The sequence below is a fragment of the Delphinus delphis genome, chromosome 10, assembly GCF_949987515.2.
Source record: "Delphinus delphis chromosome 10, mDelDel1.2, whole genome shotgun sequence".
NCBI classification, from domain to species: Eukaryota; Metazoa; Chordata; class Mammalia; order Artiodactyla; family Delphinidae; genus Delphinus; species Delphinus delphis.
In genome coordinates, this window is record NC_082692.2 from 63,622,431 (window position 1) to 63,645,416 (window position 22,986).

The 22,986-nt window shown below is 48.1% G+C and overlaps 1 protein-coding gene across 1 annotated transcript in view; it reads right to left on the reverse strand.

Moving 5' to 3' along the window:
• The window catches only part of KIF9 (kinesin family member 9), a 46,718-nt gene that overhangs the window by 15,679 nt on the left and 8,053 nt on the right, over window positions 1-22,986 (reverse strand). Inside the window, exons 3-14 of the mRNA XM_060022364.1 lie at window positions 21,994-22,100; window positions 19,908-20,132; window positions 14,413-14,496; window positions 14,210-14,302; window positions 13,303-13,450; window positions 12,155-12,219; window positions 10,051-10,128; window positions 4,628-4,696; window positions 3,685-3,789; window positions 2,049-2,104; window positions 1,178-1,268; window positions 558-691 (exon numbers count right to left, since the gene is read on the reverse strand). Of these exons, the coding sequence (XP_059878347.1) occupies window positions 558-691; window positions 1,178-1,268; window positions 2,049-2,104; window positions 3,685-3,789; window positions 4,628-4,696; window positions 10,051-10,128; window positions 12,155-12,219; window positions 13,303-13,450; window positions 14,210-14,302; window positions 14,413-14,496; window positions 19,908-20,132; window positions 21,994-22,100 (1,255 nt within the window). The remainder of the gene's footprint in view (window positions 1-557; window positions 692-1,177; window positions 1,269-2,048; window positions 2,105-3,684; window positions 3,790-4,627; window positions 4,697-10,050; window positions 10,129-12,154; window positions 12,220-13,302; window positions 13,451-14,209; window positions 14,303-14,412; window positions 14,497-19,907; window positions 20,133-21,993; window positions 22,101-22,986) is intronic.

A 22,986-nucleotide genomic window follows, 5' to 3' on the forward strand; every position in this document is an offset into this window, starting at 1 on the left:
ACTGAGCAGGGAGGTGAGCCCAGGCATTACCTCCAGAACGTGTGCTTTGTCCACCACGATACAGCACTTCCCAGGGAGGCTGGTTCATTAAGGGAACCTTGACACCCTGCATCTACAAACGAGTCTTGCCTGAAAGGTGAGCTGGAGTTTTTAGGTGATGTGCGTGCCAATTAGCCGGGTCACAGAAGGAACCTGGTGGTGGGAGCTGGGTTTCCACATGAAGTACCAGAGGGCGAGTGCCAGCCTGGCTTCTCACTTCCACTCTACCACACCTTAGCAATGTGACCTTGGAATGAATTCCCCTCTCTGAGCCTTGGTTTCCTCATTAGTTAAAATGGAGACATGAACTCCCACCTCGTGGAACTGCTGTGAGGATGACAGGTGACCAGCCCCAGCCTGGGCCCCACAGATGCTGCTAGTATTGGCAGGAGAGGTCTCCATTGTGACTACCCCATAACTAAGATACCGGGGGAAGGGAGGGACAGCTCATGTCCTCCCTTTCACCAGCCAAGGAGGGCCAGGTGCTGATCAGCTGGAGCAGCAGGAAGGTCACTCACCCGAGCTGCTCTTTGAACATCTTCTTGGACTTGGATTTCTTCCCGGGTCTGGTAGAGAAAGGGGCGACTCCGAGTCCGAAGCCTTGTCCGTCAGGCTCGCCCACTAGGTGGCCGTCATCATCCACGAGCCCTGCCTGGACAGAGGCCAGTTGCAGGTCTATGGTTAGATTAAGGGTTCAGGCTCCCTGGGGAACCAGGTGTATATGGACCAAAGGTGGACATGTTCATCCCACACACCGAGATGTGGCTCCTGCTGATGTCACTTCAGGCTGTCCCCAGCAGAGCTGTCTTTGACCACCCCACCCAATGTCCACTTCCTACATCAACTCCTCTCATGGTCTGGGGTCTCATTCCATACGCTGAGGCTCTTGGGGCCCATTTCCAACCTAACTCTGGGAATTGGTCTTGTTTACTACTAGCCACATCTCCATTTTATGGAGAACATTTTGAACTCATATGCGGTTTACTCCTGCCTGGGTCACCCCATGCTCATGCTGGTGTTACCTTTATCTGTCGCAACCCTAGATCTGCTTTAATGCAAGACACTCACTGTCTCTGGAAAGATCTGGGGATGGAAAAATCTGATGTGAGTCTTGTCGGCAAGAGGCAATTGTGCTTACCTTCTGGACAGCAGAGATGGCTTCGAAGTCATTCCTGTCTATGAGGGTGTACTTCCTGCGCAAAGTGGATTCCACTTCCTGTTCCTGTTGGCTTGGGAGAGAGAGTGAAAGAACCCATCACAGCTGGGGCCATGCTGAACCCACTGGGCAAGCACCAACTACTGGAGTTAGAAGTTGTTTGTGTGTGGCCCCTGCGGCAGAGCCACATCCTCATCATGAACCTGATCAGACCAAAAACGCTCATTCCCCTGCTCTCCACTCCCCAGTGTGTGTACCCATTGTCCAGCCCCCAAATCTGCAGGGGCCATCTTATGTGCCAAGCACAACTGCTCTAAGATGACCTTTAACAAGGACTGTAAGCCTACCTCGGCACCATGCTTCCCCACCTGTCTGTCTCTAACAGGCCCTTCAAAATCACATACCCAGCTTCTGTGATACCATCTAGCATCAGGCAGTCAGGCTACAGGTATGTCTGTACCCAAATAAACCACAAATCCCTCCTGAGGTGGGGAGGCAGGTGTGGGGAGTATCAAAGTGTCCTGCTCCGGCCATCTTCAGGGCTGGCACTCCACAAGGACCTCCTGTCCAATTAATAAACTCAGGAAACCAGGGACCGCCTCGTCTCTGAGTAGCCCTTGAATGGAGGGTTGTCCTCCCCACTTCCCCCAGGGGAAGGGAAGGGCAGGAGGATATAAGAGCTCAGGGGCAGAGGCTGTCGGGGACACCCAGGGCCTGCCATACCCAGAGGCCTCTGATCTGGCTCCTCACACACCAGAAAGAAGGCAGTGCACTTGGAGACCGGCATCCATACCATGGGAAATGAAAATGGCAGCCTGACGTAGCAGTGGGGTGGATGGGGTGGGCCCCTTACCTCAGAACCACCCGGAACTGGTTGAACACCTCCTGGATCTGTCTGAGGTTGATTATCTGGAGGGAAGAGAACAAGGCAGAGGTTAGACCAAGGGCACCACGGGACCAAGGCTTTGTCTGTGTTAGTAGAGAAACCAGGACCCCTTGGCTAACCCATGGACCATCTGTCTCAAGAATGGGACATCTGGGACTTCCCTGGTAGCACAGCGGTTAAGAATCCGCCTACCAATGCAGGGGACACGGGTTTGATCCCTGGTCTGGGAAGATCCCACAGGCCACAGAGCAACTAGGCCTGTGCACCACAACTACTGAGCCTGCACTCTAGAGCCTGCGAGCCACAACTATTGAAGCCCATGTGCCACAACTACTGAGCCTGCACTCTAGAGCCTGCGAGCCACAACTGCTGAAGCCCACGCGCCTAGAGCCCGTGCTCCTCAACAAGAGAAGCCACCGCAATGAGAAGCCCGCACACCATGATGAAGAGTAGCCCCCGCTCACTGCAACTAGAGAAAGCCTGTGCGCAGTGACAAAGACCCAACGCAGCGAAAAGTTAAAAAAAAAAAAGAATTGGACATCTGCCAGCACCCTCTCAGGAAAGTGGCAGGCCAGCCCTCCTCAAGAACAGAGAAACACCTGATTAGTAGTTTTAAAACTATTTACCGCGACTATAATAATCACCTTTTCTGAGTGAAGACCTCTACAAAATTAAAATGACTCTAGTTCTTGAGAATACTAAGAAAACATTTAAATACAATTTATCGTCCTCAGCTCTCTCCTGCTTCCAAAAGGTTCCATTACGAACCTTTCTGTGTGGCCACAGACACACTCACCTGTGGCTGGAGGAAGGCCATCAGCCTCCCTCTTGGGCCTATAGCCCACCAGCATTACCCGCGACGCCTTGGTCAGTCTAGGGCTGCCCTTACTAGGAAGACCAGAGCAGCCTGCCTCTCAGTTGTCCCAGGCTTGCCTCTGGCAGCTGCTCACAGTAACAGGTCGGGCGAGGTTCTGCCCATGAGCTCCCTGATGAGAGGTCTGCCAGCCTGTGCTATAAAAACAATGCATCTTTCCCTGTGTGGCTGCTGTCTCCTCCTCCTTGGCCCACTCCAGCATGGGCCCTGGGGGGTCTGCCTTGTAGACAACCAGCATGACCATCATCCCTTAATGCCCTCACTCTGCCTGGCACAGTGAAGCCCCTGAGGTGCTGCATCTCAGTTCATCCCAGCTCGGTTTCCCTCCCCACCACACCGTACAGGTGAGGCCACCAGAGTACACAAGCTTGAGCATTTTCCTGAGGCCACTCAGCAAGGAGATAGCTGAGCTGAGATTCGATCCAGGGTAGCCTAGCTCCAGGGTCCACACTTGTGCCCCCAGCGATGGACCACCTCCTGTGTATTCAAGGCTGTTTAAGGCTGTCAGCCACTCTGTGGGTCACCCACAGCCCTGCAACCCTAAACATGGATGCCAAGGCCCTGAGGTGGGCTAAAGGGCCCTGAGGCCGGGAGTCCAGCACCACCTACCCTACACCCCCTGAACCCTCTCAGTGTGAGGTTCCAAGGCTAGCACAGCACGCATCGGGGTGTGGCCAGGAGATGGAGGCCCGGGCCAGCTGGACACGGTGGTCCTGAGGGGCTCCTTACATCAATCTCGTCCAGCGTTCCCTCCAGGTACCTCCGCACCTGGGAGTTGATCTCGGCAATTTGAATTTCATCCATGGGGTCATAGTTAACAAGGGTACGGTTGGCCTTGGAGGAGGAAAAGGAACATGTTGTTAAGCTCCAAGCACCCAAGCCCAAGCGGGGTGGCAGGGACCATTCTGAGAACCATAGTGGGGAGGTTGGGCACAGACCCTGGCTGCCCAAGCCAGCTCCATTCCCTTCATCACCACGTCCTGGCAAGGAGGGCCTGACTCACAGGCCAGGTGTTCAGGTCATCAAGGGACAACCAGGTAGGGCGGGGAAGGAAAGGCTGCCCAACAGGGGGCCTGCTACTCCAAACAAGGGGGTTCTGCTGACTGAGTCTCAGCAGACTCTGTAGGATGAGGGCCACAGGAGGGAGGGGGCAGCCTCTGCCTTGAGGCTCCTCTGGACCATGAGCATTAGCTCAGACAGGCTACTGGAGGACTCCTGCCCCCACCCCTTACCTTCATGGCTCCCTGCTGCTGTCCCCACCCGACCATCCAGCCTTGGTCAGGGGCCACCTCTCCTGACCTTGACCCATCATGCTGTCTGCCCCTGTACCCCTGCCAGGCCTCTGGCCCCTGCCCCTCATCCCCCCACCTACTGCCTGACCATCTGACACCCCTGTCCACATCTTCTTGTTTGTCCAGTGTCCCTGCCTACCAGACATTTCTGGTCCCCCAGCACTTCTGCCCCACCCCGGAGTCTCTCTACTCGGCCCCTGACGCATCTGGCCCCCTGTCCACCCAGTCCCTCTGCCCACCAAACTGGCTCTGCTCATCCAGCATCCCTGCCCTGACCCTTTGCCCCCTCCCAACCTAGCCCTTCTGCCCACCTGGTACCCTGACCCTAGTCCCTCTAGCATTCTGGCAACCATGCCCCACCACCACCTCTAGCCCCTTACCAGGCTGTCATGGATGGCTAGTTCCTGCTTGAGCAGTGCCAGCTCCTTCTCCAGGTTCTTGACCATTCGCTGCCAGGGAAACATTGTGGGGTGGGGGTGGGGTGAGGGGGAAAGCAGGGAGGACGGTCAGAGAAGCCACCCTGCTTCTTCCATATCAAGCCTATAATTCCCCACCCGTGCCTGGACATCCTGGCTCTTCCAGGTAATCCATGGGGCGTGATCTCAGCATCCGGATGATTCCCTCCCCACTCCCCAACTGGGTAACTTTAGGGTTTGAGGGGGTCTCAGCAGTCCTCTGGCCTCTGCCTCTTACTGCAGAGGAGACTGAGAACAGAGTGAGCACAGGCACCCCTAGGGCCACCTCAAACCCTGACTCCCAGGAGCTCCAGTCCAACAGGGTAATGGCCCTCTCAGTGCAGCCCATGCCTCCAGGATGCATTGACCCTCATCCTTCCCAACCACTACACAAAGCATTACCATTCCCCACTGATAATCAGGTGTGCCACCTCCAATTTATTGCTGCTACAAAAAATGCTGCAAAACATCTTTGCACTTACATCTTTGTGTACGAGAACACAGTGATGTATGAGCTCTATGTGATCTGTCCCATTACTTCTTTCCTCCTCTTTCCCTCCTGCTCACTCCATTCCCACCAAATGGGCACATTCCTGCCTCTGCATTGTCTGTCCCCTCTGCCTGGGACACTCTTCTCCCAGGTATTTCCATGGCTCACCTCCCTCAAGTCTTTGTTCAAAAGCTTCTAAATTAGGCGCATCTCTATCACCTCATGTAAAACTGCAATCCCCTCCCCACCCTCACACCACTCTTTTTTAAAATCTTGCTCTACTTTTCTTTCATAGAACATACCCTAGAGCAGTGTTGTCTAATAGAACTTGCTGTAATGATGAAAATGTTCTGTGTTTGTGCTGCAAGCCACATAAAGCTATTGAACACTTAAAATGTGACTGGTGGGACCAAGGAAGTGAAATTTTAATTTTATTTAATTTTACTGATTTCAGGGGACTTCCCTGGTGGTCCAGTGGCTAAGACTCCGCACTTCCACTGCAGTGGGCACGAGTTCGATCCCTGGTTGGGGAATTAGGATCCCGCATGCCGTGTAGCACAGCCAAAAAACAAATTTTGTTTTACTGATTTCAGTAGCCGCATGTGAGTAGTGGCTACTGTATTGGACAGTGAAGCTCTACAAGTTACCTATTTTGGTTTTAAGAAAAATTATATATATTTAAGGTGTACAACATGATGTTTTTGTTTTTTTTTTTTGCGGTACGCGGGCCTCTCACTGTTGTGGCCTCTCCCGTTGCGGAGCACAGGCTCTGGATGTACAGGCTCAGCGGCCATGGCTCACGGGCCCAGCTGCTTCACGGCATGTGGGATCTTCCCGGACCGGGGCCCGAACCCGTGTCCCCTGCATCGGCAGGTGGACTCTCAACAATTGCGCCACCAGGGAAGCCCCAACATGATGTTTTGATATACATGTACACAGTGAAATGATTACTACAGTCAAGCTAATTAACATATCCAATAATTACCATTTTTTTTGTGTGTGGTATGAGCATCTGAGATCTACTTTCATAGCAAATTTTCAGTACACAATACACTACTATTAATTATAGTCACCATGCTGTACATTAGGTCCCCAGAACTAATTCATCTTAGAACTAAAAATATGTACCCTTTGACCAACATCTCCCCATTTTTCAGCCTGCCCCCACCCCACTCCTGGTAATCACTGCTCTACTTTCTGCTTCTACGAATTTGACGTTGTTAGGTTCCACATATAAATGAGATCATGCAGTATTTTTCTTTCTGTGTCTGGCTTATTTCACTTAGCATAATGTCCTCTAGGTTCATCCATGTTGTCTTAAATAGCAAATCTAGAAATGACTGATTTCTTATGTTTAGTATATCTATCTCTCCCACCCCCGGCAGACTGTCAGCTCTTCAAAGACAGAGATTTGTGTTTCTGTTGGTACACTGATACGTCCCAAGTGCTTCAAAAGTGCCTGGCACATAGTAAGTACTCCAGAAATTTTAGCTGAGTGAATAAATGATACATTTCTAGAAGCAGAATTGCTTAGTCATTTTACATTTGATAGATACTGTCCTAGTGTTTTTCATATAAGAAGCACAAGGGACTTCATGCTGAGAACCTTCACTGTGAACAACAGGGCTTCCTTTAGTTGTCAAAAAATGGCCACTGGAGGGAGCCCCTGATAGCTGGTTCTCAGCACTGGTGACCAAAGCTGTGATCAGTCTGTAGCAAGGGGTCCTGGTGTCCTGGTGGCTCAGTGGCAAATCAGGGCACAAAGCCTGAACTCAAGACACATGACCAGCGTCCAGATTCTGACTCTGCCCCTCTGGGCATCCTCAAGATGGTCCTTCAGGCGGACTCCCTGTGAGGTGAACGGGAGAGGACTGGTGGCCGGCCCCTACTCATCTCCATCCCCTCCTCTCAGCTGAGGGATCTCAGCTCTAGAAAATGCACTATGCCCAGCTAGGAAAAGTCAGGCTGAGCTGCTGGGGACCTCCAGCTGGATGACTCTGTCCAGTGTGGCATGAGGAACCAAGTTAGACCTCTGGGCCAATCCGGTGATGGTGGAAATGAGCCATCTGCTCCCATGGGTCACCAGCCTCTATGCTGCACCCTGAGAGTATGGAAGCCACTTCTCCTGCTGCCTGTCAGGCTTAGTGGCCTCTAATTTGCCCTCTTCTACTGACTGGAAAGAAGCTGCTTGGAAATAGGGCTGAAGCAGAAGACTCCACAGAATAGGGTCTGACAGCACCTCCTGGCTGACCAACTCCCTTATAAGAAACAGGGGCATTTTCTGGATGGAAAAAAAATGCCTCAGAGACAGCACAAACCCATGTAAGTTCCTTGCTGGTTAGGTGTTTCCATCATAAATGTAATGAGGATCATTCAGAGAGTTCTGCTTAAGTCCACGCCAGGTTGTGAGCAGCTATCAGCCTAAGAAGTTTCCCTATTTTGACCCCACGGCAGCGTGCAGGTGTGCTTCCTCTTGGCAGAGTAGGGTACCCCAAGTCTCTCTGCTGTCTGTTTATGCCCATGGCTCACAACCCTTACACCACCTCACAGAATCACAGAATGACATAGTGGGAGGGTTGCTGGAAGTCATCAGTCCAACCTCCTAGTTCACAGATGAATATCCTGAGGCTCAGAGCCTGAGCAACTCACCACAGAGAGCTGGTAGCAGAGGTGGGTCAGGAACTCAATCTCCCACCTTCCAGCCAGCCCCACCAACCAAGGAAATGCTACAGAAGCTATTCCACCCCCTTGAAAACAGGTATCAGTACTGAAGGTGGTGCTGGAAACAACCTGGGAATACTGGCTACAGTCTAGGAAAGGCAACAACCAAAATAATTTTCCAGGTCTCTCTCGAAAACTCATACATATAAAGGAAAATGTTTATCATAAAGATTATAAACACATTTGCATTTGGTGACATGGCAACTTGGCTGTCCAGGAACAACAGTGCAGATTTCAGAATAGGAATTATATTAAAATGAAAGTCCTCGCTGCCAGGTGCAACGCCCACTCAGCCAGGTTCACAGGTGGTAATGTAGTAGTCCTAAGCTAAGAGAGCACCAAATAAGAAAATAAGAAAAATAAATAAGAAAAGCATAGAAAATAATGCCATGAAACCTTGGGGAGACCACCCTAAAATCTGACTTTAATTTAACAGCATGCCACCATACTGGCTTCAGGTGTTTTTGTTTTTGTTTTTTTAAGAAATAAAACATTTCAGATAAATGTGAAGCCCCTGGCTACCCCACTCCAAATCCATTCCCCACCCTGACATCCAGAAGGAACCTCTGCTCAGTTTGGTCTTTTCACTCCCATACATTTTTTCTTTGTACACACATCTATCCACTAATGATGATCAGCATTGCTTGTATGTTCTTATACTTGGTATAAACGAGAGATGCCACCATTCAATCCCCAAGCTGTTCTCTCACTAGAGATTATCCATGCTCGCAGCTCACTGACTCCCTCCCTGTGCAACCTACTTAGCTACTCTTCTGTTAAAGGCTATTCATCATGTTCCTAACTTTTCACCATTACAACAAGCAGTGCAGCACCATCTTCTATAAGTCTCTTTATGTGCATATGTGAGAATGCTGCTAGACTATATACCTAGAAGTGATACTGCTGGTCTACAGAAGTGACTATAGTGCTAGCTAACATTTCCTGAGCATTTACTCCATGACAGCACTGTGCTAAAAGATTCCTACCCATTATCTTGTTCTTCACATCTCTTTGAGAGTGAACTCTGTTACTCCTGCCTTAGAAAGAATAAGTATCTCGCTGAGGTTATACAGCTGACGAAGGAAAGAGCAGGCTGCTGAACCAGGATAGCCCAACGCAGGGGCCAGCGCTCTTAACTACTGTGCCCATCATTCTCCAAGGGTGGTCCCAGAACAGCAGCAGCAGCAGCACCGGGGACACTCATGAGAAACTTGAATCCTCAGCCCCCACCCCAGACCGATGGAATCAGGAACTCTGGGAACGGGTGCAGTGACCTGCGGTTCAATGAGACCGCAGGGTGATTCTGATACCCACTCAAGTTTTGAGAACCACTGCTCTAAGCTCTACTTCCTCCTCAACCTCCAAACCATGGGTTAGATCCACAGAGCCCCCGGACTGTTATTTTCCTTCAGGATTTAGAATCTAGAAAGTTTAGCTGGTTTGTCATGGGTTTAGGGCATGTATATGCTCCTGTCTCCAGTAACTACGATTGCATAAGCACCTTAAAGGAAAACCAAATTATTGGTAAATGTGTTTTTACTTTACTAGATGTTGCCAAAATGCTCTCCAAAGTGGCTGTCCATTACACTTAGACCAGAAATAAATAAGCATTGCTGTTTCTGCACATACTCACCATTGTTTCTACATTGTCAGAAAATTTCTAATTTTTGCTAGTCTGAGGGTGGAATTCCACTAAGGTTTTAACTTGCATTTCCCTGGCTAATGGTGAGGCTGATCATTCTTCTGATTGATCAGCTGTTTGCTGAGCGGGATCGCTCAGGCTGGGAAGAAAGAGGTTCTGTAGTGACCTAACCAGATGAGTCTGAGAGATGGTCTACACTGATTTAGCTCAGAAACAATTAGCTCTAAGGACTCTCATGCAGAAGCCCAGGGGCACTCAGAGGCCTTGAAGCCCCACATATGAATTGGGTGGGGGGCCTGACCTAGCCCTTTCACCTTTGCGGCAGCCCCCAAGGGACTCTAAACACTGGCCTACCCCAGAGCAGAAAGGGACTGACCCAGGATCACATGCGTATCTTTGGTCAAGGCAGGAAGGGAAGCCAGGCTCTTGTGACCCAGGCAGCAAACCCATACACCTTCCCCACAGCGAGATACCTGCCTACAAGCCCCTTAGTACCTCAGCGTCATACTTTTCGTTGATGGCAGGCTCAGTGGTGACCAGCTTCATCCTGCTGGCAAACCGCAGTGAAGACAGCTGAAAAACAGATCAGACAGACCTCTATGTTCTTGGTCAATTACTTGTGAGTAGAGATATGTGCAAAACAGGTTAAAGGATTCCACTAGAAAACAAGTCTCCCTGCAGAGAGGAATGCTCCATGGGCCCATGGAGTGACGTCTGGGGGTCCTGCCCGAGTCCCTCTGGGGGCACAGCCAGCCAGGGGTAATTATGGCTGGGGGCCCATGGGGTGGCCACAGAAGCGGGCACTTGGGAAACAGCCCCACTGTGCTGATGTTCCATGAGGAGTGGAGGGCTGCGCCCTGGCAGTGAGGAGCAGCCAGTGGCACATGAGCTGCCAGTGAGCCCTGACATCCCAGCCTCATACTGTGCTGGGCTGACTCAGAGCCCTGAAACAGGGAAGCCAACTTGGAGGGGGGATGGGTAACCCAGAAGTAGCCTGAGGAAGGCCTGAAAGGGCTCTTCCATTGGACAGTCTTGCCTAGTAGTTAAGAGATCTGCCACCAAACAACTGACTGCACAACCTCAGACAGGTCTTGTAACTTCTCTGTAAAGTTGGGAAGACCTGCCTCATAGGGTCACTGGGAGACTTAGTGCTGAGGTATGTAATGTGCTCTGGACAGAACTGGCTCACAGAGAGCCCTCAGGAAGAGACCCCTGTCATTTTAGTTGGAGTTGCTTCTGTGTGAGGGTGAAATCAGACTCTCCTGCTGTAAGCACAGCAGCAAGTGTGGCCACGACTCCCTCATACACACATGCGTGGTCAATGCATTAAGCAACACGAATCATGATAGGAACAGTTTTAAAGTTTTAAAGCATTTGGAGAAGAGAATCATGAGCTTCTGCACCCCCAATATGCCTTTGTCCCAACCCCCGATACTCTTCCAGCAGCTCCTTAGGGCTCCTGTGGGCTCAGTCCTAATCAGAGATCCCAGGTGGTGTGGGCACAAGCCTCGGGGGACAGCAGGTACCAGGAGAGCTGCTTCCTGTGTGACCATCTCAGGGGTGGGGATAAGGGGAGAAAGGGTCTTCCACAGTCTTGGAGGACGTATTTCTTAACCAGGCAGCCAGGAGGCCCAGTATTCATGACTCCTCTTGGGGTTCACTCATGCTTTGTTATGCTGTGAGACCAGTAGGTACCTGAAGCCTTCCTCTGGGGATGCTGTCTGCACATCAGCTGGAGCTCCCCTCCCTGGCCTCCCAAGTCCCAGGGCACTGGGTATGTGGCCGGAGAACTCCCCCTGGAAGCTGGGATGGTCCCTAATGCACCAAGCTGGGAGGCCCTGCAGAAGCATCTTGCCCTGCAATGTCCCTGGAAATGACCTGTTTCACCTAGTGGATTCTCCAGATGACTGAAGCTTGCCCCAAACATCCACATTTGACCAAAATGTCTAGGGAGAGATTTCCAAACCTATCTTATTTAGGATGGGTAGGGAGGAGAGGCGGGGAGCCCCAGCCTGGGTGCCTAGCTATGTGGACTCACCTGTGTCACTGGCTCACTTCGTATTCCTGCCTCTGGTTCTCATAAGCTTCTTACCTCCCCGGGCCACCTGTTTCCTGCTGCTGGATTAATCTCCCCGAGTCACAACTCTGGCCACAGCCCTCTCCTACTAAAACCCTGTGACAGTCCCTGCCACCTGGAGTAGAATAGCCAAGGCCTCAGCATGGCCGCCAGGGCCCATCCAGCCGCTGCACCTTCTTCTTCTTCCTCTCCTTCCCGAGCTCCTCGCTGCAGCGGCAAAATACTCCTGGCATGGGCCAGAAAACACAGTCCTTGCCCCACAAAGCTGGCTCTCAGCCTTCTCTTCTCACATAGGCCCCCACACTGAGCTTGCCACCTGCCTTGCCTCTTCCTTGACATGGCTTCTGCCCCTTGCTACTTGCTATTTGGATCCTGGCTGGGCCCCCTTCAGCAATTTTGGCTCAGACTCATCCCTGGATCCCTCCACCCTTGACCATGTCTATAGCTACTGTGTCAGTTTACCCAGCCCTGGCATGCATGAGGAGGGATTCCATCCCGGTTGCACTGGCTGTCTTTACATACCGTCTCTTCTAACTGGGAGGCTTCTCCGTAGATGTTTGTCACAAGGATCATATTGCAATTTCCCCCTGCAGAAAGCAGGACACAGAAGGGCCATGAACCATGTGGGTTTTCTGCCAAGAGATTCCTTTGAGGGTGGGAGGTGGAGGGGGTGGGAGGGCTCTGAACATTTGTGTCCCTTCAAAATTCATATATTGAAGTCCTAACCCTCAATGTGATGGTATTTGGAGGTGGCGCCTGCAGGAAGTAATTAAGTACATGAAGTCATGAGGGTGGAGCCCCATGATGGGATTAGTGCCCTTGTAAGAAAGGAAAAAGAGACCAGAGCCCTGTTTCCCTTTCTGATCTCTTTCTTTTCTTTCTCTCTCTCTCTCTTTGCCATGTGAAGACACAACGAGAAAGTGGCCATCTACAGGCCAGGAAGAGAGTTTTCACCAGGAGCCATTCCTGCCAGACCTTGACCTGGGACTTCCAGGTTCCAGGACTGTGAGAAATAGGTGTCTGTTGTTTAAGCCACCCAGTCCGTGATAGCTGCCTGAGACAGGGTCAGAGAGGACACATTCAAGCATGCATGAGGCTGGGAGGCAAGGGGAAGAAGAAGAGAAGCAGGAGAGGCTGTCAAATGTACCTAAAAGAGAAGCTGGGGGAAAAGCAGAGGAGAGAAGACCTGGAGTAGGGCAGAGGCCTCTAGGCCAGGGCTTTGCTTATGGGGGGGTGGGGGGGGAGCACTCAGTTAATAATCACACACCAACCACTGTGCCATTGGGCCCAATGCAAAAGCCTGGGAACACAAGGATGACAAGACACAGCCCCAGCTCCTCAGTCAGGGAAGGGAAGACGTCACCGGAGAAGCCCTCCACCTTGGTCTTCAGGGTGATGAAGGATTCTGCCAGCTGGTTCAGGGATGAGGGGAAATGAGAAGGTACTTCCGGTAGAGGCAAAAGCTTAAGCAAAGGTTCTGAGGAGTGAAGAGAATGACATGGGGGACATGAGAGGTCACTGTGCTTGATTCTGCCTTTCCAGGTGTGCCTGAGGTCACTGTGAAAAGGCTGCAGGTAAGTCCATGCCACCAGGAGGGAGCAATTCCATTATCACCAGTAACAGATATGCCAGGCCTGTCCGTCCCCACTGTGCACCAACCATACCCTCACCCAAGGAATCCTTCAGGGCGTGGGTGAGCTTGCACTGCCGGAAGGGGATGTGGTCTCGCTTCTGGTCCCCGAGGGCAATGATGGCCTGCTCCAGGAATGACAGCGACTTGTTGATGTAGGTGGCTTCCTTCAGGACTCGGCCCTCAGACTACAAACCAAAGGTCAGTTCCTCATCAGACCAAGTGGAGAGGCTGCCCCACAAAGAACACTGCAGGTCTGTGGCCAGGCCAGAGCCTCCTTCCCAGAACCAGGTCTTCTCTCTCTGTCATGGGATTGAATTGTATCCGCCTTGGGCTAATGGGAACACTCACAGGAACACTCGTGCAAATATTCTTATGAATGAATGCTCATGTGAATATGAATACTTATGTGAATATTTATATGAATACTCTCTTAAGAGTCACACTATTATGAATACACATGGGAATATTTGTGCAGATACTTGAGCAAATAATCCTGGGAATATACATTCATTCAATACACAGATACAAACATTCATACGAACGCAGGTAGGCATGCTCATCTGAATGCTCTTGTGAATACTTACGTTAATACGCTCACATGAATATTTATGTGAGATGAAAAATTCATGCAAATATTCATTGTGTGAACACTCACACTGATACATAGACGCTAATACGAGCATGGAGCATTGACTGAGCACTGACTGAGTGCCAGGTACTTTGCTAAGAATTTAGGAGCCATCATCTCATTTAATGTTTACAAAAATCCTGCCCGGTAGAAACTGCCTCTCTGTTTCACCTCTGCTAGTTCTGTCCCTCCAGCTCCACTGCGCCTAGCTCGGGATGGTGCTCACGAATGCCCAATGACGGCCCAGGTGCACAGAAACTAAGCCAGAAACAGAGCTGTGGCTTCTTGAGGAAGAACTTCCTGCTCCCCCACTTACCCTAGACTTCCCCAGCCTCTCCGAGCCTGCTAGATCCACCAAGTTAATTTTGGAAGTGATGTACTTTGCGTCTGATAAGGTCCGCGAATGGGCCTATGAAACACCCAAAAAGAGGTTAAACTGTCACAGGGAGAAGGTTCTTACTGAGCAGGCCCCATGGGAATCGACCGCCCCTCTCGGCTCTTCAAAGAGCTTGCACTTACCTCCACGTAGATTGTGAAAATGCAGTGTGACCTAGATGAGTTCTTGTTCATTGTGTGGGAGGCTATAATCCTGTTGGTCTCTCCCTGAAGAAGACGGAAAACACAGACAACATTTTGAAATATTAAAATAACACGGCATTTGGATCATTTTTCAATTATGCAGAAATGATATTTATATCACTGCAATCAGCCAGGCCTTCCAGGGAAATCTCATTTATAAACTAGGAGAATAGAAGACAAATTGGAGTCCAGACCTATACTTTCACTCACTGCTAGAGATGTGTGAATTTGTATAATAGCTTTCTTTCCTTTTTTTTTGGCCACGCCATGCAGCTTGCGGGATCTTAGTTCCCCGACCAGGGACTGAACCCGCGCCCTTGTGAGTGAAAGCTCCAAGTCCTCACCACTGGACCACCAGGGAATTCCCTGTATAATAGCTTTCTGAAAAGCAAAGCAGCAATAAGAATTAAGAGCCTTAGGGGCTTCCCTGGTGGCGCAGTTGTTGAGAGTCCGCCTGCCGATGCAGGGGACACGGGTTCGTGCCCTGGTCCGGGAAGATCCTACGTGCCGCGGAGCAGCTGGGCCCGTGAGCCATGGCCGCTGAGCCTGCGCATCTGGAGCCTGTGCTCCGCAGCAGGAGAGGCCACAGCAGTGAGAGGCCCGCATACCGTAAAAGAATTAAAAGCCTTAAAAATGTTCATGAATATTGAATCATAACCAACCTACATATCCAACAATTAGGGAATGGTCTAGCTGTACAATGGAATGTTATGCAGCCAGGAGAATGCTGACAAATAGTTTGTTGTTGTTGTTGTTTTTAATAAATTTATTTATTTATTTATTTTCAGCTGTGTTGGGTTTTCGTTGCTGCACACAGGCTTTCTCTAGCTGTGGTGAGTGGGGGCTACTCTTCTTTGTGGTGTGCAGACTTCTCATTACGGTGGCTTCTCTTGTTGCGGAACATGGGCCCTAGGGGAAGTGGGCTTCAGTAGTTGTGGCTCGCAGGCTCTAGAGCGCAGGCTCAGTAGTTGTGGCGCACGGGCTTAGTTGCTCCACGGCATGTGGGATCTTCCTGGACCAGGGATCAAACCCGTGTCCCCTGCCTTCACAGGCAGATTCTTAAACACTGCGCCACCAGGGGAGCCCTCTTCAAAAATTTTAAAATAGAATTACCATATGATCCAGCAATCCCACTTCAGAGTATTTATAAAATAAATCACGGGGATGTAATGTACAGCATGGTGACTATTAATAATACTGTATTGCATATTTGAAAGGTTGAAAGTTGCAAAGAGAGTAGATCTTAGAAGTTCTCATCACACAGAAAAAATGTGTAACTATATACGGTGATGGATGTTAACTAGAGTTATTATGGTGACCATTTTGCAATATATACAAATATTGAATTATTATGTTGTACACCTGAAACTAATATAATGTTACAAGCCAATTATACCTCAATTTAAAAAAATGCCTGATCCCATCTGATTCTCATAACAATGTTTTGGGGTAGGTTTAAAAACAGTGTCTCCACTTTTATAGATTAGCAAACTGCAGCTTGAAGAGATTAATGATTTGCTCGACATTAAGGCTTCATAGATTGAAAGAAACCTGAATTTGAGCCCAAGTCCCCAATTCTAAGTTCTACACCTTTTGCACTGTATTACAGCCCAAAACATCAAGGGGGCCTTCCAGGAATACAATGGACTAAATATTCAGAAAACTTCCTACTGCAAAACACCTAAAGATGATAGAATATTTAAAAATTCCTTTTGAATGCATGGCTGAGACTGCAAGAAAGTAAGGCCAGTACCCAGGGCCAGACACAAAGCAGGAGCAGGAATCCAGGAACTGCAAGCTAGAACCAATGCTCTTATTGCCCTGAGGCATCTGCAGACGGATGTGCTGTAAGATAGCCCTTTCTGGATCTCTTGGTGATTCTGTGAGCAATGAAATTGACATGTTATAAAGATAGAGAATATCTCCTTTTGCTCCCAAAGCCATTTGCTCTTCACATTCTGAGGGTGGTAGACCTAGAGCCACTTGTATCTTCCCTCACCTCCCTACACTCCCATCCCCCCACCCAAGCCATCTGTTACATTCAAAGGGTGATAAGATCTTTCTCCTTCAGAACCAAAAGCTTAACTTCCAGGTAGAGACCTTGCCCTCCTTTCCTAAGAGAGGATTTACTTACATTTCAGAAAAAAAGCACATGCTCTCTCTCATCCTCCCTTTCTGTCTCTAGCTGCACCCCCCCCCACCTCTGCCCCACCCCGGGCGCTTCAATCTCTCTCTATCCTAACAGAGGGGAAGAGGAGTAAATGTACCAGCTCCTATATAAGCTCTGAGATTCGTAACTTTGGAATTCCTCTCCAATAGTACAGACACCCTCTCCCCTCTGTAGGGCTTCCCTTGTGGTGCAGGGGTTAGGAATCCGCCTGCCAATGCAGGGAACACGAGTTCGAGCCCTGGTCCAGGAAGATCCCACATGCTGCCAAGCAACTAAGCCCGTGCGCCACAACTACTGACCCTGAGCTCTAGAGCCCGCGAGTCACAACTACTGAGCCCGCGTGCCACAACTACTGAAGCCTGCGTGCCTACAGCCCCTGCTCCACAACAAGAGAAGCCACTGCAATGAGAAGCCTGCACACCGCAACGAACAGTAGCCCCCGCTCGCTGCAACTAGAGAAAGCCTGTGCACAGCAACGAAGACCCAACTCAGCCAAAAATAAATAAATAAAATAAATTTAAAAAATTTTTTTAAAATCTGATTTAAAGAGACCCTGTATTGGTAATGTTCCCTAGGCTCCTGAAAGAAAAAACTATTCTCTAAAGTAATATAGTCTCAACCCAAGCCTCAAAAAAGACCCACTGATAAAGGGCCAAGGGAGTAGAGCTTATAATCAAATTACAAAATATACTTGTTATGGTAAGGTAACATTTTATTTTGATTCATAGAACGTTTGGAAGAAATATACAGAGAGGTCCTCTCTACCTTCTACTCAGCCTCTCCCTATGATTAACATCTTGTAAAATGGTAGTACAATGTCAAAACCAAGAAATTGACACTGGTATAATCCACAGAGCTAATTCAGACTTCACCAGTTATACAACTTATTTGTGTAAGCTATACAACTTATACAACTTATTGGTATGTCTGTATGTGTGTGCATTAACTAACTATGCAAGTTGTTATTTCTAGGAAAAACGAGAGAGGAAATATAAATATGAACGAATATATAACTTCCAAACTAGTAAAGAGGGAAACAAATATAATAAAAAAATATCCAATGAAAAAGAAGGCAAAACAGTTAAGAAAAATAAATGGGAAAAAGAACACACAGTCAAACGACAGATTTAAACCCAAATATTTCAGAAACTACGTTAAGTGCAAATGGAATGAAATGCTTCAGTTAAAAGATAAAGACTGGGGCTTCCCTGGTGGCACAGTGGTTGAGAGTCCGCCTGCCGATACAGGGGACACGGGTTCGTGCCCCCGTCTGGGAAGATCCCACATGCCGCGGAGCGGCTGGGCCCGTGAGCCATGGCTGCTGAGCCTGCGCGTCCGGAGCCTGTGCTCCGCAACGGGAGAGGCCACAACAGTGAGAGGCCCGCGTACCGCAAAAAAAAAAAAAAAAAAAAAAAAAAAAAGATAAAGACTGTCAGAGTACATTTTTAAAAATCCTCTCATATGCTCTTTACACGAAAAGCCAAAACAAGAAATTTATACACATTCAACTAACCTAAACGTAAGAATTTTTGTTCATCAAATAACACATCAAGAGAAAAAAAAGTCACAGGAAATAGAAAACATTGTAATACACACAACTGAAAAAAGAACTAGTTTTCAGAATATATGAAGAATTTATACAAACAAATAAGAGCGAAAAAAAGACATCTGTAAAGAAAATAAACAAAAGACATGAACAGGGAAATCCAAATGGTCAATAAACACAAAGTAAGGTCCTTAATCTCACTGGTAATCAGGTAAATGTAAACCAATGAGTGGGACCACAGTGGGAAACACTATACACCAGCCAGATTGGTCAAGATTTTAGGGTCAGAATAATGGGAATTCTGATAACGTGTTGTGGGAGTATACCATTATGGAAAATAGTTGGTATCATTTAAGAAAGCTTAAGACACACTCTGTATGACTCAGCAATTACAGTCCTTGATTTTACCTAGAGAAATTCATGCTTATGTGCCCCAGATATACATACAAGAATGTTGCTAGTTCTTGTTCCTAGTGGCCATGTCTGAAATACACCCAATCTAGGAAAACCCAACTGTCCATCAGAAGTAGAATGGATAACTAAATTGTAGTATGTTCACACAATGTAATATGATGAAAGTGCAACGGAGCACAGCCTCCGGACGCGCAGGCTCAGCGGCCATGGCTCACGGGCCTAGCTGCTCCGCGGCATGTGGGATCTTCGCGGACCGGGGCACGAACCCGTGTCCCCTCCATCGGCAAGCGGACTCTCAACCACTGCGCCACTAGGGAAGCCCTCAATGATTTTTAAAATCAGTAAAATTACAGGGTTGTGCAACCATCACCACAATTCTATTTTTAAAATGTATCACTCCAAAAAGTTCTCTCAGGCCCATTTGCAGTCACTTCCTGTCCCCTCCCCCAGGCAACTACTAATCTGCTTTCTGTCTCTATAGATGTGGTTATCTGGACATTTCAAATGAATGGAATCATACAACAGGTAACTTTTTTATTTCTTTTACTTAGCATTTTTTTTTGAGATTCATCCAAGCTGTAGCATGTATCAGTGCTCCATTTCTTTTTATTGCTAAACAGTTTTCCGTTGTATGGATGTACCACAATTTGTTCATGCATTCTCCGTTGATGAATATTTTGGTTATTTCCAGTCTTTGGCTATTATGAATAGTCTTAATATGAATATTTGTGTTCAAGTTTTTGTGTGCACATTTCATTTCTCTTGGGTAGATTTCTAGGAGTAGAAGTGCTAGGTCCTATGATAAAATTAATGTTTAACTTTTTAGGAAACTGCCAAAATGGTTGCACCATTTTACATTTCACCAGCAATGCATAGAGTTTTAATCTACATGATTTTTAAAAGAATAACATATCCCGGGGAATTTTTTCATTGATTTGTAAGAGCTTTTATATACCAAGGACATTAATTCTTATTTTTTCTATACCACAAATGCCTGTGATTTAATGTTAACTAAAAAAAAAGGACAATTTCAACTAAGTAAAGAAAAAACTTCACAAGAAAAAAGACTAGAAGGAAATAAGCCAAAATACACATTATTGTTGCCATATGTAGAAAACAGATGAGTGAATTCTTCTTTTGCTTCTGTATATTTCATTACTATCTGAACTTGCTAAACAAGCGTATATTAATTTTCATTCTGGTTATCAAAGTAAGTAAAAAACTAAGGAAGGAGGAAAAGAAAAAAAAAAGGAAAGGAGGGAGGAAAGGTAAGGAGGAAGGAACCCATAGACTTGATCATCTCACCTCAAAAAGGAGGCTGAACGCATCCTCCTCCTGACTTGTGAGGTGGACTGACAAGCCCTTAATGAAGACCCCCTGAGGACTTTCCACAATGGTCATAGGTGTGACCGAGGGTCCAACGTAAGGCAGAGTGGACAGGAGATCAAACAGGCTCTCATTATAGATTTCCAGGTAGGAAACACGCACAGTGATGGCCTGTGTGGGGCGTTCTTCGATCATCTTAAAAACCTAGATGGGAGATTGGACAGCAGTCACTGAGAGTAGAACTCCAACGGCCAGCCAGTGCTAGGGGAGTTCTTACCTTAGGAGGGAATACTTGCCCTAGAAGAATTTACAGTCTAGTTGGTGTGATGGTCATCAGCAACAACCATTATTAGTAGTTGCAGTCTATTGGGCAGTATTTATTATCATCTTGTAGTTTTTGTGAGGCCTGACTTATAGATTGGCTAATACTTGTACAGTCTCAAGAAGTAGAGGCATGATGAACAGAAAGGACTCCGGAGTGAAGATCTCTTGTTTTGTGGGGTTTCACCACATATAAGCTTCTTTCACATCCATTTTTTAATTCTACCCTCATGATGCCACTGCGACTGAAGCAGGGCAGGGGCAATACCCATCTATGGTGGCTCAGCTACTAAGGGAAGAAGTCAAGCCAGAACTCAGCCTTCTGGACTCCTAATATCCTCCCCAGTGCTTATCAGCAGGTGACTTTGGGCTGGTCTTTTCCCCTCTCTAGACCTTAACTTTCTTATCTGTTAAATGGGGAGTTGGGCTGGATGATCCCTGAAGTCCCCATCTTGCTCTAACAGGCTAGATTTGTGCTGTCCAATATGCTAGACACTAGCCACAGGTGGCTGCTGAGCGCTTGAAATCTGGCTCGTGCAAATGAGGAATTGGATTTTAAATTTTATTTAATTTTAACTAAAAATTTAACACTGATACTAAATTCAGTTATTGGTAAACTTTTAAGTATGTTTGGAGCAACTTGGGTTTATAAATCTACCTTTTCAACTGTAAATTTCATGAACTGTAAATACAGAGCAACTCTTTCTGATGAATATTTAGTGTCTTAAATAGAAATGGGTTGTAAATGTAAAATACATACCAGATTTCAAAGACTCAGTATAAAGAAAAATAATGTAAACTATCTCAATAATTTTCATATTGATTACATGTGGAAATGCTATTTTGGCTATATTGAGTTAAATAAAATATATTATTATATATTATTTAAAAATAATTTCACTTGTTTTACTTTTTTAAATGTGGCTATTGGAAAACCTAAAATTGCATATGTGACTTACATTATATTTCTGTTGGGCAGCGCTGGGCTAGACTATAAAGTCTAAGATGCTGAGATACTGAAGCGTTGACAGTGGGATGTTAAGGATATTGCTTCAAGAAATTATCGCATGGATGGTCATACACTAGAGGGACATCTACACTTCTTACAGCACAGGGCTATAAAACCTCAAGATGCTTTTTAGGGAAAAGTCCTTTGCCTCCCACCTTCAAAAAGAGGGTCCTCACAGAACGCAGGCTAGCAGACTCTGAAGGAAGGCCCATCTGTCCTGTCTTCAGTCACACTTCCCAGACCCCCAAGGCTGACTCGGTCCTGAAAGCTCATGTCATGCCCTGCTTCTTCCCTTTGCTCTTTCTGGGGCTGTGGTGGTGCAAGAAACCAGAGCAGGCCAGTAAGGAAGCTCTGCAAGGGTTCATATCTCCCTCATTAAAACCAGGAAGGAACAGGATTAGGACCTCTGAATCCTCAATTACAGGGTCACAGACCATCAGAGCAGCAAGAAGCCAGTCAGCACATCTGACGCCCTCTTTATCAAATGAGGAAACAGGCTCAGCATGGGCGTAGGTCAGAGCCTGGAACCTAAACTCTTGGTTTACACACACACACACACACACACACACACACACACACACACACACCTGTCTCCCCTACAGGCTGTCTCCCCTACAGGCTGCAACTCCTTTGAGGCTGGACCCCACTGTCTCCAGGAGCTCGCCTGGGATGGGCAGCATGTATGGTAGAAAGAGGGGACCTAAGTGGCATCCCACCCACAGGCCCACTCTCTACCTGTTGTAGGGCACGAGGGAGGATCCCCCGGTGCTTGTAATTCTCAGTTGCCCCCGTCATGGTGTATGTCTTGCCAGCTCCCGTCTGCCCATAACACATGATGGTGCCTGCAAACATTTCAAAACACGTCTTGGTGACAACCAGAAAAACAGCTCCAAGGGTAGCTCTCCCATCCCCCAGCATGCCCAGTGCCAGCCAGAACCCTAGTGTGAAGGTGGCCATCAGGAGCAGCCAAGGACAGCAGGAATTCCTGCCATGGAGGGTGGGTGAGCAGGGAAACAGTGATATAAATGGTCAAAACACAGACAGCTGCTCTGAATCTGTGGTCCATGTAGTGCTCTACTGCTTCCTCTCCCAAGAGGGGATCTGATCCTAGGGCTTCTGAGGAGAGCAGGGAATTCCAGGGAACAGAGGAACTGGGAATTTTCCTAGAAAGATGAGGGAGATAAGAGCATTGAACTAAGCCCTTCTTTAGCAAGATCATGAACAGCCAGGCTCTCAGGGCTTGGCCTCCCTGCAGGACAGCCCAGGCAGGAGGAAAGAAGGGCTTTCAAAATCCCCAGGAAGAGATGGGAGTCAGAAGGGCATTTTCTGTTAGCGGTGGGAATTCTTTGTAGACTGCAAGTTCCCACAGGACTAGTTGGTCCCAGGCCACTTTCAGAAATGGAACACCATGACCAAGCCCTGATCTGTCACATTGCCCTCTCTGGGAAGACTTTCACTTGCACCTCTCTCGTGCTTTAGGTCTACCATCACCAGGCTCTGGGACACAAACCAGTCACCCTGGGCTCTGGTTCCCATCTGCTCTTCTTCCTGGCTTGAGCAGCCTGAGCCAGACCCAACCCAAAGGCTGCTTCTGGGCATTTACAAAGCAGATCTGCCCGGGCAATGCTGGGCCGTGGAAATCAGTGTTTGCCTTTGCCACGTGAATGCTCTAGTTCCTGGGATTGGTAGGTTTTACACAAGGGGTCTTAATTCAGCATCTGAGCTGGA